At 42.5% G+C, this 17,999-nt stretch overlaps 1 protein-coding gene across 1 annotated transcript in view; it reads left to right on the top strand.

Annotated features, from left to right (window-relative positions):
- The first annotated feature begins 14,040 nt into the window (after window positions 1-14,040).
- Window positions 14,041-17,999, top strand: part of jarid2b (jumonji and AT-rich interaction domain containing 2b) — a 95,256-nt gene continuing 91,297 nt past the window's right edge. The window contains exon 1 of the mRNA XM_079570486.1: window positions 14,041-14,571. Within this exon, the coding sequence (XP_079426612.1) occupies window positions 14,527-14,571 (45 nt within the window). The 5' untranslated portion in view covers window positions 14,041-14,526. The remainder of the gene's footprint in view (window positions 14,572-17,999) is intronic.

Raw genomic sequence — 17,999 nt, 5'->3', positions numbered from 1 at the left:
GCCGCCGAGAGTGGAAACAGTGGTGAGCGGAGAGAGGCAGGACACATCCAAGGGGCTCTGTGACAACTTGGCAGCGAGCAAATGTGTGATTATGATTCAGTAAGGCAGCGACTCTGGTCAAGGTGATGGACTGTTGTGAGAAGAATGAACTGCAATCTCCATTCTGTGCCTCTGTAATTCATTGAGACATTTATTTTTAAAGCAACAAGGGTAGTTTTCTCCGCGCCGGTGCCATTAATCTGAGCATTTCTTGTGGAAATGAAACATAATCAGGCCAGTTGTAAATACGCATTAAAAGACAATAGAGAGCAGTTTCACAAAGCACAAGTGGTTAATTAGCATGGGAAGGAAATACAAGTCTGCAAAGGCTTTTAAACCAGTCACTGAAAATAATTGTCTGTGTTGTGTTGAGCTGAGCTGTTCAGAGGAAAGTGTTGTTGAGACCAACTCGTATTGAACAAGGCAAAAGTACAAAAAGGTTTTCAGAGCACTGACATTTCTATCTGTACTCATGATTCATTGATTCATGATTCATGGCCACTGGCAGCTTGCTATTAGTTTCTAGAAAGTGTTTAAGATGAGGATAAACCTTATATATTATTATTATCAATGCTGCATACAAATAGCTCTGTTTGTGGTATATTCACTGACACAGTTTCAGTGATGCAACCATCCATTTATCCAGGCTTGGGTCTGGTACAGAGTGAAGGAATCTCCTTGTTTGTGAGAGACATCTTTACCAAGCTTAACAGCATAATCCATATTCAATGTATTGTCACTTTTCACAATGTATAGGTTGTGTTCACACAGAATCACAACACAACAAGAGATAACACAACGATAACTCAAAATGCAGATTTTTTGGTCATAGTTTTTGGCTGATATCTCTATTACTACTAGGACAATCCACATGAAACAAAAACAGTCACATTGTTCAGAGTCTTCTCTGTCAGCATGTATAAACTCAAGTCCAATTATTTCCTCATGAAGGTGTCCATAAGTGGTGACAATATTCAAAAACATTTGCACGATGTTGGCCAGATAAAGGGACTTCCAGTTAAAAGATGAATGTGGCAGGTTTGTGAATCCAATCACTTCCATATAATGGATACATTTCAACATTTGTCAATTTTCTGTTTATAACCATAGTTATATTGGTCCCTGCCCTCTGTCTGAGAATGTGACATAGCATTTCAGAACGTGAACACAAACTAATGAACTGTAGAAAAAATGCTTCTTTTACTTTAGGCAATAATCAAAGTTAAAGGAGTAAGCCACCGTTTTTACATACTGAGATATGTTCTTACCTTAGCTTAGACAAGTAATAATACCTGGAGTGGCCTACTTCGGCGTCCGCACAGTAAAGTGAAGATATTAATGTGCGGATGTCGAAGTACTCCTGGTATTATTATGCCTTACAATATAGATCCCCCTTTTATCCACTTAGAAAATCCACATTTTTTAATTTTGTTGACCATATATATGAGCCATATTTAAATAGGGAAAACATGGAAGAGCTTGGTAGCTTCTATCTTCACCTCATTTGGAGCTATAGAGGAGAGGAGGAAAGGCTAAATGCTAACACCGTCTGTGCTGTGTTTACGTGACTGAAGGCACGAGTGAAGACCAGACAGGTACAAATGAACTCGTCAAAGCTAAGGTAAGAACATATCTCAGTATGTAAAAACGATGGCCTATTCCTTTAATAGTTATTGTAAACCATCTTCTTCCATAAAAACTTTTCTCTGTCCCCTCTTTCCACAATCCTATCCAATACAGCCAAACTCATTCTACACCGGCATCCGGGGCTTATCTGGTTTGTGAAAGGGGCCACAATGCTCCGGTGATGCGGTCAGACGAGCCGGCTGCGCACAGGCAGCCCGGAGACAAGGCAGAGAATATGGGAGAGAACTATTTCCTGAGAAGAATATTGATCTGATCGTCTCTTCCTTCCTCGGTCGGACCTTGTAGGTAGAGTGACAAAGACGTGTGGAGAGAGGGAGTGGAGGAGACAGGGCTGAAGACACAGATAAGGGGATGGACGGCGCCGCGGCCCTATTTTCTCTGCCGGCCTGACAGTTTGGTGTACACAGGATATAGATGAATAATATATCTGCAGCATCTCTCAAGTGGTGTGGCTCCCAAGCACTCTGTAGCAACCACAAGTGCGCTCACTGCAGCCGAGCACACGTACCAGTCGGCGAATGCCCCATGCAAAATACAAGACGCTGAAGCTTTTAGGACGTAGTAAAAAGATAGAAACATTTGCAGAGGCACTCCTTTATTGAACCATACATTCATTCTTAATATCCTAATGCTGATGTAATCTGGAGGCTCATCAGGAGGAAATGAACAAACCACAAAGCTCCTGATTGGTCCAGGGAGTTCGACCAATCATGCCCGTCCCCTCAGAGTTATGTTACAGCCCGATCATTTTATGCAAAATAAATGATTGCTTCAATTTAACAAATGTTAAAAAAGGCTTTATCTAATGGGTTAATATGTATATTGGAACTGCAGTGTTGGCCAAGTAAAAGTGAGTCTTTTGCTTCAGATTAAAAAAGATATATATACTTCATTAAAAATAAACCATATTGACAGTCACCGTCATGCTTTCAGGCCCAAAAATCAAAGTGAATAAAACAAAAAAGGCCAATAGTTCCCTTTTCCCCAAAGTACAAGAACTTGAACACATAAGAGTCTTGTAATGTAGCACATCTGTCAAGAATAAACTGAGATTACAAGAATAAACAAAATGCAAAAATGTGCACAGCCAGTAGGTTAATTACAGCGTGCATTCTTATGAGTCCTCTCCAATATCACTCTGAGCCCACTGCCTCAGAACATGCCCCTCTCCAGTGGCACACACACCACACACACACACACACACACACACACACACACACACACGCTCAGCTCACTGTAAACTATTCATGAGGCTCTCTCCATATTTCATGTGGTGCAAATGGATGTTTGGTGTCACGACAGAAAGAAAGACGAGAAACAAAGCCAAGAGATTGAGAAAGGGACTGAGGACAAAAGCCACAGCAAAGAAAGTGGACAGAGGGGAAACCAAACCCAGAGAAATGAAAGAGGGTCTTGAAGATGGAATACAGCGTAAAACAAACAATGTGGCACCATAAAAAAAGGAAACTACATCCATACTGTAAACTCAAAAGTTTACTTTGTTTGATTAGTTTGACTAAATCGCTTTTTCATTGTAAAACTCAATCATGTAAGCAGAAGTGGGTAGAGTACCTGAAACAGATGCCCTAGCCACCTCAGCTGGCTCCTTTCGACGTGAAGGAGCAGCGACTCTACTCCGAGCTCCTCCCGGGTAACTGAGCTCCTCACCCGATCTCAAAGAGTGCGCCCAGCCACCCTCCGAAGGAAGCTCATTTTGGCCGCATGAATCATAACCCAAATCTCATGACCGTACGTGAGGGTGGGAATGTAGATCAATCGGTAAATCGAGAGCTTTGCCCCCCGACTCAGTCCGATACAGCGACCGCATCACTGCTGACGCCGCACCGATCCGTCTGTCGCTCTTACGCTCCATCCATCCCTCATTCGTGATCAAGACCCCGAGATACTTGAACTCCTCCACTTGAGGCAAGGACTCGCCATCGACTTGAAGAGGGGAAGGCACCTTTTTCAGGTGGAGAACCATGGCCTCGAATTTGGAGGTGCTGATCCTCATCCCGGCCGCTTCACACTCAGCTGCAAACCGCCCCAGAGCGCGCTGAAGGTCCTGATTTGATGGAGCCAACAGAACAACATCGTCTGCAAACTGCAGAGATGAAATCTTGAGGTTCCCAAACCAGACACCCTCCGGCCCCTGGCTGCACATAGAAAGTCTGTCCATAAAGGTAATGAACAGAACCGGTGACAAAGGGCAGCCCTGACGGAGACCAACACGCACTGGGAATTTTTTTTTCACTTTATGAAATACTACTACTACTAATACTACTAAAACAACGGAAACAACTTCACTCAAAGAACATATATCTAAATGAATTATTGTTAATATTGGAATATTTTATAATATTTTGTAATATTTCAAACACCTGTGTCCTTATTTTACTGTGAAACCTTAGGGTAAAATCCTGAACCACTATATGTACATATTTAATGTTTAAACTTTGGAAGACCTGGCAGGCCTGGAGAACTGTGTAAGCACGTTGCAGCTGCATCTGCCCCACTGCCTTTTTTATGAAAAAGTGGCATCTTCTGGCAACATTGGACAATTCACATAAATGGGAAAGAAAGGCCATTGACGGTGTATCATTATTTATTTTTTAAATTTCTATGAGGCCATGGGAAGGAAATACTAGGACTTGGGGCCAGATTTGCCTCCCTATATATGTTTTTGAGAAATATTAAGTCCTCCTCCTTTTTATGTTTGTATGTGTGTATGATGAACAACACGACTATTTGTAGAAAGTTATGCTTGAGGTTCAGCCCTCCATTCAATGTCAAAGAAAAAAATCATCTCACAGCCAATCAAACCCATTCCTTCTTTAGGCCTATACAGTTATACAATTCCTCACAGAATCTCATCAGTTCTCCATAATTAGCTGCCACATCACGTCATTCACACTGTGGCCTATCCTTGAGCATGTGCGTAGCTTCTTTGTCGCGTTGGACTCGGCGACACAGGCAGGAGTGAGGAGACAAAGACTAAATGGAGAATTAGTAAGGACAGAAATAAAGACCCATATAGCCGAGAGAGAGACAGTCACACAATCAGTGCGATTGGCTAATGAATGTGGATCAGCGGGTGGTTTCCACTCCACAGGGAGCTGCCCCCACAACCGACGGGGCCTGGCTGGCTGGAGTAATTGAAAGTAATGATAATTAATATCATTGGCATAATCACCATCGCTTATTACAGGGAGGATGTTTATGGCTTCCTCTGAAAAGGCAGAAATAAGACACAGTTCGTTCAAAGCAGGAAATCTCATTAACCTTTTAGCAATCATAATCACGTTTAATATTAGGGAGGGAGAGGAGATGGTTTTTTGAAGTCGTAGCATGTGATTATTAGGAAAGATTAAAAAAAAATAACATGAATACATATTGCAGCGCTTTTCCCCTTCGTTGAACCGAGAATTGATGTTAAATCTTGAAATTAGGTTTGATGTCGGGGATAACAAGTTGGGATTAGCCCACGGGGGACTCCTCGCATAAATGAAATATGGGTTTGCAGATAGAGCCTTTTTTTCACATCTTAACACACATTTGAGAGGCAAATGGTGGTAGTCAAATAAGGCGAGAGATAAACAGCGGACTATGACCAGGAACAAAGTGAGATTTATGGTGTGCTGTGTGGAGTTACACTCACAGATGCCATTTTAACCTCTCCGTGACTAATGAGGAATTGTTCAAGTTTCTGCAGACACATTTGAGTTAAATGTATTATTCATTTAAAACAAACAGACAGAGGCAAAAGTGGGAAAAATGTGAATACCTTCCTTCTGCTTAGCTCACAATTTCTACGTTATAATATTTCTTCCTCCCATCTCTTTTGTCAGCATTAAAACATGCAATTACTCAAACTTTTCACTGCATCCACTATAACCATGGTTGCAGGATGCTATGGCTGAAACAGTAGAAATGAAAATAAAGGGACTTAATTCTCCAATCCCAGCACCAGTCCCCAATTTGATTATGGTGCTTGACTTTAAATGTGTTTCATAAAATGTAAGGCAGATACCCCCCCGGTGACACAGTTATTCTATGGGACGTGTCATTTAATTGCAAATTGCGCCAGAGCATGCAAACAGCAAATCAAGCAAGGTCTCTGTCCAAAACACACTCCCTGCTTTGAGCCAACTGCGGCCTATTAGGGACAGGACACATGTAGAAGCTAAATTACACCAAGCACCCTGGGGATATGCAAATGTGCAGGACGCCCCGTGTGACTCACCTTCTTTTTATTATGCAAACTCTGCTCTGATAAGGCGCATATGGAAATCGAAGAGATAAATTGTAGGTCATTGGTGTGAGTGAATTTAGTCACAGACAGTTTGGGCAAATATTCTGCAGTTTACTCAATAACAGCAAATAAAGCCAATGAGGTGAGGTTTGTGTCGGGAAGAGTAAACCTTACGCTATAATCTATGCAAATAAATGTATTCTACTATAATATAATACTTGCACCAAACTGCAAATAAAAAAAAGTTGGTTTCCTCTTTCCTGCTTGTTTTTAAATTAGATTTTTGTTGTGTTCCTTTCCATTAAAGTGGGACCAAATTAGGTACAACATTAACGGGCAGGAGTAAATTTTGTGTCGGTGAAAATGCACAATAATCAGTTTCTAACCTACAGTAATGGCATTTGTTGCTTTTTGTTAATGGAATATTGGTTCAGGGGCATCTTTAAATAATGAGATATTGAGCTGTATTGAGCTGGTGTAATTGCAGCGATAAACAGGGACCTCAAGTAGCTCCTGTCGCTACGTTTTCCTTGTCTTCTATTTTCAACATCTCAATCCCTGCAAAGCCTGTATCTGTCTTTCATTCTGTCTCACTTGCACGCACACGCGCGCTCTTCTCTTTCTCGGCCTGTCGGACCACCCAGACAGTCTGCTTGCGGGACGTCCCAGCTGTTCCCCTGCTGTGGCTTCAGTTTGTGTTACTTTGTTTCCGCGTGGCTAAGATTGAGACCGCCCTGGCTGCAAATCGTCCCCAAGGCATTTCCCTACGCTCTCCTCCTCCCGGGATGGGTGTTTTTTGTGTGTGTCCAGCGCAGGTGTCCCGTCTTTAGTGAAAGGAGGTTAGTCATGAGCGCGATGGTGTACTGTAAGGAGGAGGAAGGTTCATTCAGAGGCGGTATGCCCCACCTGTGTGCGGGTCCTGACCCTCGTGAGTCAGCCGCTTCCCCCTGAGCGAAGGCCTTTGTGGGTGAATGCTGTTGCTCAGTGTGTGGCTGCAGATACAAGAGACGCCACTTGTTCCTCACGTCTGCAAATAGATCAGCATTATACATGACAATATAAAATTCCAAATAACCTGTAGGTTAAATGTGTCGTCAACATCGGTAAGTCTTCTGGGATCCCTGATGCATTCCACAATAAGCAAGTAAAGTAAAACACTGGAGTTATTGCACCACAATGTGATTGGTCTATTTGGCGGGTCCAACAAAGTAGTTCCACTAATCTTTTCTCTACTTTCTCTACTGAGACTAGATGTTCGTTATATTTCAATGAATATACTTATGTGCCTTGTAATTTTTGCAATGTAAAATATGCGTTGTGGCTCAAAAAGTTTGGGAAACACTGGTCTACTCTCTACTCTCTAAATCAGGGGTCCCCAACTGGCGGACCTGGGTCCAGACCCAGACCTCCAGAAGCTTGTGTCTGGACCCCAAAGCCTTTCCATCCTCTCTATATACGTAATATCTCAGGCTGAATTAACAATTACCGTATTTAAACAATATTTATGTTTAACACTGAAATAAAATGACTAAATGATTGATTCATTTATCAGCTCTGCTATGTAACTAGACAAACTGTACTCATGTTTTGCATTTTTTAGAGCAATTACTGCACATGTACCCTGGACATATGTCGAAGGTTATGAAAGTAAAGTTTGCGGACCTTGAGCCGATTTAGTTGGGGACCCCTGCTCTAAATTGTTATTGGCTATTGTTAGTCAATAGACAATTCTCGCTGTAATCGTAAAAAAAAAAAAATTCATTGGTAACATTAAGACATGGTCAAACTCTATTGAGGGCATACACATACATATCATTTTCAACAAAGCATTATAATGCAGCATCTCTAGCTTCTGTTGCCACGCTGTGACATAACTCACACTCCCTCTATTGAGGTTGCTGACAGGGCAGAATTCTATGGTGTTTGTCCTTTGTCAAAAATCCGACGTTTGGACCAGGTTTATGTTTAGCTATACGAGAAAGAGATGATCTGGTAATGATCTGTTTACCTTTCTTCGGCAGTATAGTTTACAAGCCTGGGCAAAAAGCTTTCATGTGGTACAGGCAGAGAAAGGGTGTTTGTCCCAGGACGGGGTTGCCAGGTGAGCGTGGAGAGATCTGCCTCATTAGTGAAACACAACAAGAGCCTGAGGGGCAGAAATATCCTCCCTGTGCTCTCATCTTCACACGGATCCAGCATTTAGCTCCAAGACGGGTCAACACGGGGCAGCATCAATAATCCTGAGTATGTGCCCGGAGGACAGCTCACCCCCGAAGGCTTGGGACATGGGGGTGTTGACATCCCTCCTGTTGATCCCATCTTGCCAATCTATGGATCAGGAAGTGGAAAATCAAAGTACCACCAAAGGGCTCTTTTGTCTTCGCACCCAGCTTAGGTCAGAATCCGTCTGCAAGCCAAAATTTGAGAAGCTTTGACGAGAGTAGAATGTAGTTAAAAATCTGTATTGTGTTGGTACTGGTACTGGTACTTAATGTTTTAATAGTGAGACAACAAAAATATATTCTTCTATTCATCTATTCTGCAGAAACAATGCAAGACATAGTTACAATGCAATGTTTGCAGCTGATGCACAAAAAGTGTATAGCTGGTGTTAATCTGTCACTGGTTGGGCCTTTTCTCACTTGTATGTAATGTTTGATGTTTCCTGACAATAAGCAATAAAAACCTTGAATAATGTTATGTTATATATTTCCTGTAAACTCACAAACTCCCCAAATCCATCTGATTCGTTTACCTATCTCTTATCTCATTTATCTTAACTGTTATGACACTTTTAATGAAAAATTATACTCAAAATTTAGCTCATTAGTACCAGTCTCCTGTTTTGGCTGGGGATATCCAAAGCTAAAGGTGTCCAATTTCCAGTGCTAGTGAGGGGAGCGCTCTGGAGTCCCTCTACAAGTCGAGGTGTTCTTGCGCTCATTGGGTGCAATGAGGGGAAGGTGGGGGGTTGTTGAGTAACAAATTGTGTTTGTGATCTCAACCAGGCCGTCCCCATAGAGACAAGAGGCAGGCGAACCTGATATTAATGCTACTACTACTACTGGGACTTTGAATGTAGAAAGTCACCCAAAGATTCTCCCGGGGTCATTGACAGTATAGTTTCAAAGTTGCAAGAGCAAGAAAAGGTTTGGATACAAAGAGTAATATACAAAACGTCAAAGTCAAGGATCAAGAGAAAGTATGTTTTTTTATCCTTGAATGTGTAGTAATTCTCCCTTTTTATAAAGTCAAAACCGAGTTCCCCAAAATCACTTTCACAAACCACCAGAACAGCCAAACTAATCTTTCACCAGCTTTCCTGTTTCAACCCTTGTTCTTTTTCTAACCTCAAATGGCGTTAACAGCCAAAATAAAAGCAGTAATTGTATCAGCCATAAATGCACTGCTTCCTGCCGCCCCTCCCCCCTCTGACTCACTTGTTGCTGTCCTAAAGCATTATGCTCCGGGGTAATATTGGCCCGAAACCCCCACCCCAAGTCACAACTCAATAAAGATCCTTTATAGACCCAATGGATGATACCTAGAGATGAAGACTGACATATATGAGTGCTTCCATAAAGGCCGCACAGCTAAACATGTTATTTCTGCTCTTATTCTATTTAGCTCAAAAAAAGAAAAAAAAAAGGTTTTCTTGACTGAAAATGTTGAGGTTGAAATTTCTCTGGCCACATTATTAGGTTCTTTGTTCCTTTTTTCTTTTTACTTACAAATCCAGATCCACCAATCCCATGTCATGCATTTAAGATCGATGACCCAGTTTTTTAAAGTTTGAAATAAGCATTGGGATCTGAAAGAAAAGGAATTTAAAGAACTGCTTCGATATTGTGGTTATCTTCTTTTGGAGATATTGTAAAACTTTAGAATAGTTATAGTTTGACAGTTTAATCCAGCTAAATTTTACATGGAGATAATGGCAAATCTAACTCATCCCATCTGTCCTGTTCCCAAGAATCAGAAGGAGGAAGACTAGAATGTGAGAATTTTAAACAACCAAAGTGCAGGTGATTCAGAAAATCTTTCCTCTGATATGACAAAACATTTGCATATAGTCATAATATGTCTACAAGCTTTCTAAAATACTTTCTGAAATACATGTTCCTTCGTACATCTACAAATTAATTGTATTCTGTTTTTTAGCATGTCACAGAATTAAATGCAAACAGGTGTGCCTAATAAAGTGGCCTGTTGAGGTACAACACAAACCAAAAACACACTGGCTAATAATATGTCCTCCGAGCAGCACACATATCTGCCGTTTGAACAGATTCCTTTGAGCTTATTTGCACCGCATGCAATTTTTTAGCCATTCAATCTTTCAACATTAATTTGGCTTTTGTTGCCCCCCTCCCTGTTGGCGTCCAGGCTGTACTCGGTTATACAAAGCCCCCAGCCGCCGTCCTCTTCAAACACACACCCTACACCCCCCACCCCTCTCTTCCTGGCTATCGGACATCAATCTAGCCCGCACCGTCTGCTAAGCCTCACTGGGCAATTAACCACATTGAGAGTGAAAGCTCTAATCAATCCCTGGCCTTCTCCATCACACACCATAGAAACACACACACGGACAGACACAGGGCTACAGTGCCGAATTCAATGTGAAAGTGCTGGACACTGCACTCCACAAGCTCCCTGTCGCTTCAAGGACACTCTATACATACTATATGTGCCACTAACTCACATTTCTCTATTGGTATCAGATTGTTTGGGGAGCCCACAGAGATCAAAATTGATTTCTTTTTTGTCTCATCGTCCTTTCATTACTATTACTAGTTTTATTTCTAGTAGAGCTATTACTTTTGCATGCACCTACAACAACATACTTTTCCATCCTTTAGTTGCCGTCCTTCCAGATGTGTTGCAAGAGCACAGCTGAGGTTTAGCCTGGTGCTTCTCTAACTTTTCACACCACCTAAGTACCACCAAAGGAATAATCTTTAATACGCTCTTATAGTACTTAGAGATCCAGATCCATACAGTTTAATTTACTTTCCCAATAAGTAAGAGATCTTTAGATGCCCAATGGAAAATTACCCAATTTCACCTGATCACCTGTCCTTCTTCTTGGTCCATGGCCTGTGAGGCAACTCCAGTTGTGGTATTGGGCTATACAAACCATTGATTGATTGAATATACTTATGTTTGGAGGTGTGCCTTGTCATTTTTGCAATGTAAAACATGTGCTATGGCTCAAAAGGTTTGGGAAACACTGGTCTAGAGCAGGAGTAGCTAGTAAAGCATTTCCAAATAAGATCTAAGCCAAAAGAGGATTAAAAAATACATGCATTGTTGAGTGCTACCAGAGGAAGATGTGTACATGATCGAGAATACTGGAGCCCTGGGAAGAAAAACACCCTGACACAAGGAGAACATGCAAACTACTGACAAAAAACCCTTCCCATTTTGGCGTTAAGCTATCTTGACAGCTCTGACTTTCAAGCCATTTGTTTTCAAAGGAAGTGGTGCATCTTTTTCAAGTATTAGCTTTACCGTGATGTTAAAATTTGTCAGAACTCGGTGGCTCCCTCTCAAACCACCACAGCTTTGTCAAGGGACATAGACTGTTTTGTTAGAACAGATACTTTTATACTACATATCTGCTACATCTGACGACAAAAAGAGAGTGGCCATGAACGTCATCAATGATCACCAAAGATTGAATATGGCTTTGTATGTTTTTGTTGGTACATTCATACGTGCAAGTCAGACTGCATTTCGCTGTGTCTGTACACGCAGTGCTCTAAATGTGAACCATGTGAGGAGTGGAGGCTGTAAAATTTCCCTGTGCGGCCTGTCTCATTGATTCATGCGGGCCTAAATGTCAGCACCAGCGGGGCACAGGACCCCAGTGACCCCCCTCAGAGAGCGGGGCGGCGGGGCTAAAGGCACGTCTCTAGCCGGATCATCTCAGAATAGCCCTCTGTGCTGCAGCTATAGGACAAGACACCATTGATTACTGAACAAACTAAACCAATAAACAAAAGCCGGCATTAAAGCACTGCAATGATTTACAATTCATGCCATATAGAAAATAGATGCAGCAAATATGAATATCATTACAATAACTAACCCTTCTGGCCTTAGCTGAACGATGGTAAATCCTTCCAAGTTTCTCATACATTATAAAGTGTATGGGCAAGGGGTGGGGGGGGGAACATAAATATCATGTCATCCTCCACTCGCTTAAGAAGTATTGAGCGGTCAAGTATTGATTTGGTGTCTTTGTTCGAACATTCATGGCTAACTTCGGTGCTTTGATCACTTGCCACGCTATGCTAAATCTACATCAAACAGCAGAGGAATCGATGGCTCCTTCTCGTAACACAAATGATAATGGAATAGGCATAATAGCACAGATGCTGGAGATTGATGCTAATCCGATGCCGATGGGAGATGGTGAAATCCGTTTTTAATATTTCTTAATCATGCCGGCAGATTGGGGCTGTAAATTGCTGGATGTAAATCGTGGAGTGAGCACAGATGCAAACTGCTCATGTTGCTGGTGCGTTGGAGAAACCTGACGGCCGCACTGTTATGTCGGCCAAATCTGCTTCTTCAAAGGGCTAATATCGACATTAATTAACAAATAAAGTTGCAAATGGTAAATGGTCTCATTAGCGCTTTAAGCACTCAAAGCGCTTTACAGCAAGGATCCACTCACCCTTTCACACTCTCAACATACACCAATGTACGCAGACACTATCAATGCTTCTAGTTGTGAGACATTTCCAAGACAGTGTGCCGATACTGAACGACAAATAAGAATAATGAAAGTTTTTCTTCAAGGAAAAAAACCTAATTTTGTCTGATTTTGAGGTTGCTTGCGAAAGTGTGGATTAGAGATTATGTGTTGGCCTCAGATCCAGTCTTGGAGGCAGGATTAGTAACCATGTTGCCAGTGTTGGGAAATTGTTAAAGACAATATTCTGCACTATAAACATAAAGATAAGTCTGTTTACTTTCTATTTTATTGTTTTTCATTTTTGCTTGAAGTAACTTAACTGGTTTTATGTTAATAGTTAAAGTAATGACATTTTACCAACTAAATATCTATAACACTTACACAAACTTTCAACTATTGTTCAACATATAGTGACAATGCCCTGACAATTGTAAAATGGTCTTTTCCTGTAGTTTCAGCGTACTGTTACCAGACTTCATTCCAAAAATGTCTGTAAAACCTTCTCAAATATGGTTTGAATTGCAGTTCTCCAAACAGGTGCTGAGGTCACTCAGAGAGAGACTCTCCCACTCAGTATGTTATAATGACGACACCCTGAGCCTACTTCTTTTGAGTGGGATAAATCAGGCCATTCAATACCACGCAAAACAGAAACCTGGCAAAGTATGTGGTGTTTCTAAAGGTCTACACTGCAGCCAAACAGTGTTCCTAATAAAAAGACGATTCAATATAATTACATTTTTTTTATTGCTATTGTTGGCTTGAGATTACTTCTATCTAGACTTTTCTAAGCACTTGGTGTAATGTTTTACTATTTAGCAAGTGAATGAGTGTGACGTGTGGGGGCAGGGAATCTAATTTACATCAAACTCCATTGGCTTTTATTCTCCACATTTATCTGGTGTGGAATGACTGACTGAATTCAACCACACAAAGGCTGGTTGGATAACTATTGATGGAAATGAAAGAAAGCGAAATTTCACTAGTAAAAGTAGGCCTATGTATTGCGTTTATAAAGTTCCATCAACCAAAACTGTGGCCATTTCTTTACCTTTCCTTTCTTATGTATTGCAGTGTAAGTGAAACTCATGGATGTATAGGCTTGTTCAACATGATATTTGGTTATAAAATACTTCATTTTGTTTGTATCTATTAATTCCCTTTAGTTTAACCCATTGCAGAGAGGAATCAAAGAGCCTTGTTGACCCTAGATTCTATATAAAATGTATATTCCCCTTACAGTTACATGCACAGGGTTAAATAGATAAGTCGCCAACGCCACCAGCGTCTTTGGCCGTGCGTGGTGGGTTTAAAGTTGCCGCTGGCTGCGTGCGCTCTGATTGGTGGAGCGGCTTCTTTCTTCCTCAGCCTCAGTCAGTCAGTCAGTAGAGCAGTGCCGCTGGAGAGCTCTCTCGTCGACCGCAGGCTCCAGCAAAAGACGCGACAACAAACCTTTTATTTTCATTTTATTTATTGGTTCACCGTGGCATTGAGACCCAGACACAAGATGTGACTTGTCGGGATCACGTCGCGTATTCATGAATTTTAAAAGAGCCGGGAGCGAGTGCGCAAAGACGAGGAGAAGCCGAGCTGTTCTGGCGAATGGAACTTATTGTTGTGCATTTGTTTTGACTATGTTATCCCCAAGTGAGTTTGGCTTCAGTCCGGCTGTATTCGTCGTCGAGTCTTGATCCGTTTGTTGGATTAATAGGCAATTCGCTTTCGGAAAACATCGAAGGAGGATTGTTGAAAAGCTGCAAGCGTTTCCCACCGAGCCGGGGATTTAAATCGTCATTTGGTGGTGCTCCGGGAGAGGCGAGAGTCAAAGAAAGAAATTCATGTGGCCATTCTCTGTAGAGCCAAACATTTTGGGGATTCCATAATGAGCAAAGAAAGACCTAAGAGGAATATTATCCAAAAGAAATATGTAAGTACACGCATATCTTTTCTATCGGAGCTGGTTCAAGTTTGCTTTGGTCGTTTTGATGAAAATGCATAAACTTTGATCGCAGGCTGTGAAGGTTGCCATGAGGCGGTCTGCGCTCTGTTTTGGGCTTATATTTTCTTTTTAGTCCGTGGCTTTAAGTTTCCTCCATGTGCTAACAATTATATTGTTGTATTTAAAGGGACAGCAATGTTTATTCAGTGTCTGTGTTGCACTGTTTCAACAACGACATGTTTAGGCTATTGGAACATCGGGTGCTACCACATTTTGACTCATTTCTACGCGTGCCTTGAGGCACACCGCGTGCTTTAGAAAGTCAGAATACCAACGAAACGTTTTGAAATGAAAGGCTGGTGAAGTATAGTTAGATATGGCTTTTGTTCGCTCTCCTTTCCTCCCCGTTGAGAGCCGTGAAGACGAGCCTGGCAGCCATGGCTCAGCTATTTCGGCTTCCATTTCGTCCCATGCTGAGCCGTGTTTTATCAGCGCTTTAAACTCGGCAAGAATATACACGTGAGGGCGATGTAAAGCTAAACGCTGCACAAAGCTCCAGTTTACTTCGGAACCACGCGGCTCGCCTCGTTGCTCTCGGTGTTTGTAGCAAAACCGTGTTTCCCGGAGTGTTTGGCTCTTTAATTTTCTCCATGCAAAGTGAGTGAGGAGGCAGAGCTCGAAAGAAGAGACGAAAGGGGGTCATGCAATTCAGCACATTCACGTACAATCTCCCACAGTTGAAACGTCGCAGGGACAGGGTTTGGTTTGTTGTTAAGCCTCACACTCGATCCCACAGTCACTATGAATGACCAGACAACCTCATTCACCCAGAACTTCAGCTCTCATCGCGTGACCTCTGTAAGCGAACAGATCGCAGCAGCCTGCTCAGGGATAACTCAGATTTGTTTTCGCAATATTACGGGGGGATTACTTTAGAGGCATCTCGTGCAGATAGATCTAAAAACATTTTACCCAAAACACTGTCGACGGGTGACGGGGGGTTATGTGTTCAGTCGCATTGCAGGGGCTCATGTATGAAGACATGAAGCAACCATTTTCTCCACTGCGAGTTAGTCTGGCGAATGTAACGACACGGAGCCGGTCTTTCCCCCCCAAGCCTATTTGGGAATTGTAAATTTCTGTCGCTAGATGGATTATTTGGCCCGCTTCATGAATGAAACAAAGAGTCCTAATCTGCCAAAGTGTGCCATGCTCCGCGTATCGCTCCACTAAGTTGTGCTCTGCTGTCGTTTCTTTTTCTTTTTTTCTTTTTTTTCTTCCTTCCTGGTGACTTCACGCCGGCTGGGCCTCGGCCTGTCTGCGTCTGGGGCTTTAAACTCGTGTCTTTGAAGATTGTTGTTGTGAATTATCATCTTGGCCCTAATGGACGCATTGTTGGGTTTAATTGCACGAGGCGTATCATGTCTGCTCATGCTCTCGAGCCAAAATGTGCACAGCACGCCCCCTTCTCCCTCCCACCTTGCCCAAACTACATGTGGCGGAGTGACTCTCCAAATCATACTTGCCTTTCCTACGACTAGTTTAGTTCGGTTTGTGGGGAGGCGTCTTTCATAAGGGCAACAGGTTAAAACTATTAAGCAATAAAGGCATCGTTATTGCACCGAGTTGGCAAGTTACAGTTGGAACCTTCACTGCCGACGCAACCTTTCCATGCAAATTGATTGATAAGGCCTTTCTCTGACGGAAATGTCATTTGTTAAACACTTGTGGTTACCATGCAGTTTTCTTTATTACCAATGAGATATGCTATGGAACCATTATTGCCATGTCAGCATTTGGAAGATTTATTCTGCACTTAAAGATTTCTTTCAGATTGACCAAGTGTTTTGTAACTGAGTTTAATGACGTCATGCTCGTCGTCAAGCTTGGTTTCAGTGGGAAACAACCTTGCCATGCTGATTTTAAGGTCTCTTTTGATATTGAGGAAACAGGATGTGCTTTAGCAGTAATGACTATATCAAAAGTCCCGACATAGGATTAACAGTGTCACTCTCTGAAAGTGGCTTATTTTTTTTTGTCTTGTGAGAAGTTCAGCTGGAGCAGGAGGTCTCCATGTGGGACTGACGGAAGTGCGTTTTGACTAAGTGTGTGTGTGTGTGTGTGTTTGTCAGGGAGCGCGCACACACATGTGTGTCACATCTGTCATGTGCTCTCAGCAGCTGCACCTCCTGTTGAAGGTCGGGCCAGGACCAAATCTGTCTTTAGAAGTATCTCCACAACACCCTGAAGCAGTGCCGTGTTGGCCATGCCCCCTCTGCGGCTTTAGAGCTGGACTCTTGGCCTCTGCTCAAACCCCTCCCCCTCTGTGCCCCCTCCCTTAATTAGCGTAAGACAATTATACATGCTTGGCTTAACCATTTCCCCTGAAACATGAGTGTGAGATGTTCCCTGCGCCTCCCTCTGCAATAAGAAAACATATGATCTGTCTAATGCTGCAGATTTAGGTCAAGTCATTGTACAAAGGAAAAGCTGGGAGTATTTATGATGTCAACACATTTCCCACCATTCATTGATCAACCTTTACTTACATCATGCGGCGTAAAATATGATTAATGTTTTCAGATTTATTACCTCTTTGTCTTTCATCAGTGGATGCTATTGCTGTGAAATCATGTTTGAAATGGCTAGTGGTGCTAATGTGCGTCTCTGTTGTCCTGTCCACAGAAACATGACACACACTGTGCATGTTTGTAAATGCGAGCGCTGAGCGCAGCTCTGCAGCCAGGGCCATTTTGTGCCGAGTCTGCTCTTCCTGTAGGCCCCAGCTGGGACTAGGCCTGAGTCAAAGGCTGTGTGTGTGTGTTTGTGTGTGTGTGAGAGAGAGTTTGTGTGCATGTAGCCTGGTGTGTGTGGGACAAGCCCAGCTGCTGCAGGGGCCTTTACAAATGTAAAGAGGCTGTCAGTGTTTGTTTCATCAGGCACACAACTGATGAGGGCCAAGTTGAAAATCCATTGCACTGCAAGTGTGTGTGTGTAGAGTGGGCACAAAAAGAGGAAACAAAAATAGTGTGCGGGGGAGAGCCTGCCTCGGTGTCCCCCCTTTCTGTCCCGACCGGGCTGTCCAAATGAAATGTGGGCCTCATGTCGCTCCATGAACAGAGGGTCAGGGCTGTTTTTTTTTCTCCGTGCCTCTGCCTGCACGCGCTTCATTTAACCTTATGTTTCAATGCAAATTCTTCTTTCATATGCGCCATTGCGTCACGTGTGCAACATGGCAGGCAGCACTTTGCAACCCCTGTGTCACTATGGCTACTGCACACAAAGTGAAGTGCGCTACAGACTGTGTTTTACAGCCTGGTGTTCTCTATGGTTACCTTCCTTTCAGCGCTCTTATGGGTGGCCCACAAATAAAATACTCTTCCAATGTATTACGTGTAATCAAACTGCTCAAGGGA

The sequence above is a fragment of the Gobius niger genome, assembly GCF_951799975.1.
Source record: "Gobius niger genome assembly, chromosome: 14".
Lineage (NCBI taxonomy): Eukaryota > Metazoa > Chordata > Actinopteri > Gobiiformes > Gobiidae > Gobius > Gobius niger.
This window is presented reverse-complemented; position numbering and strand designations above follow the sequence as displayed.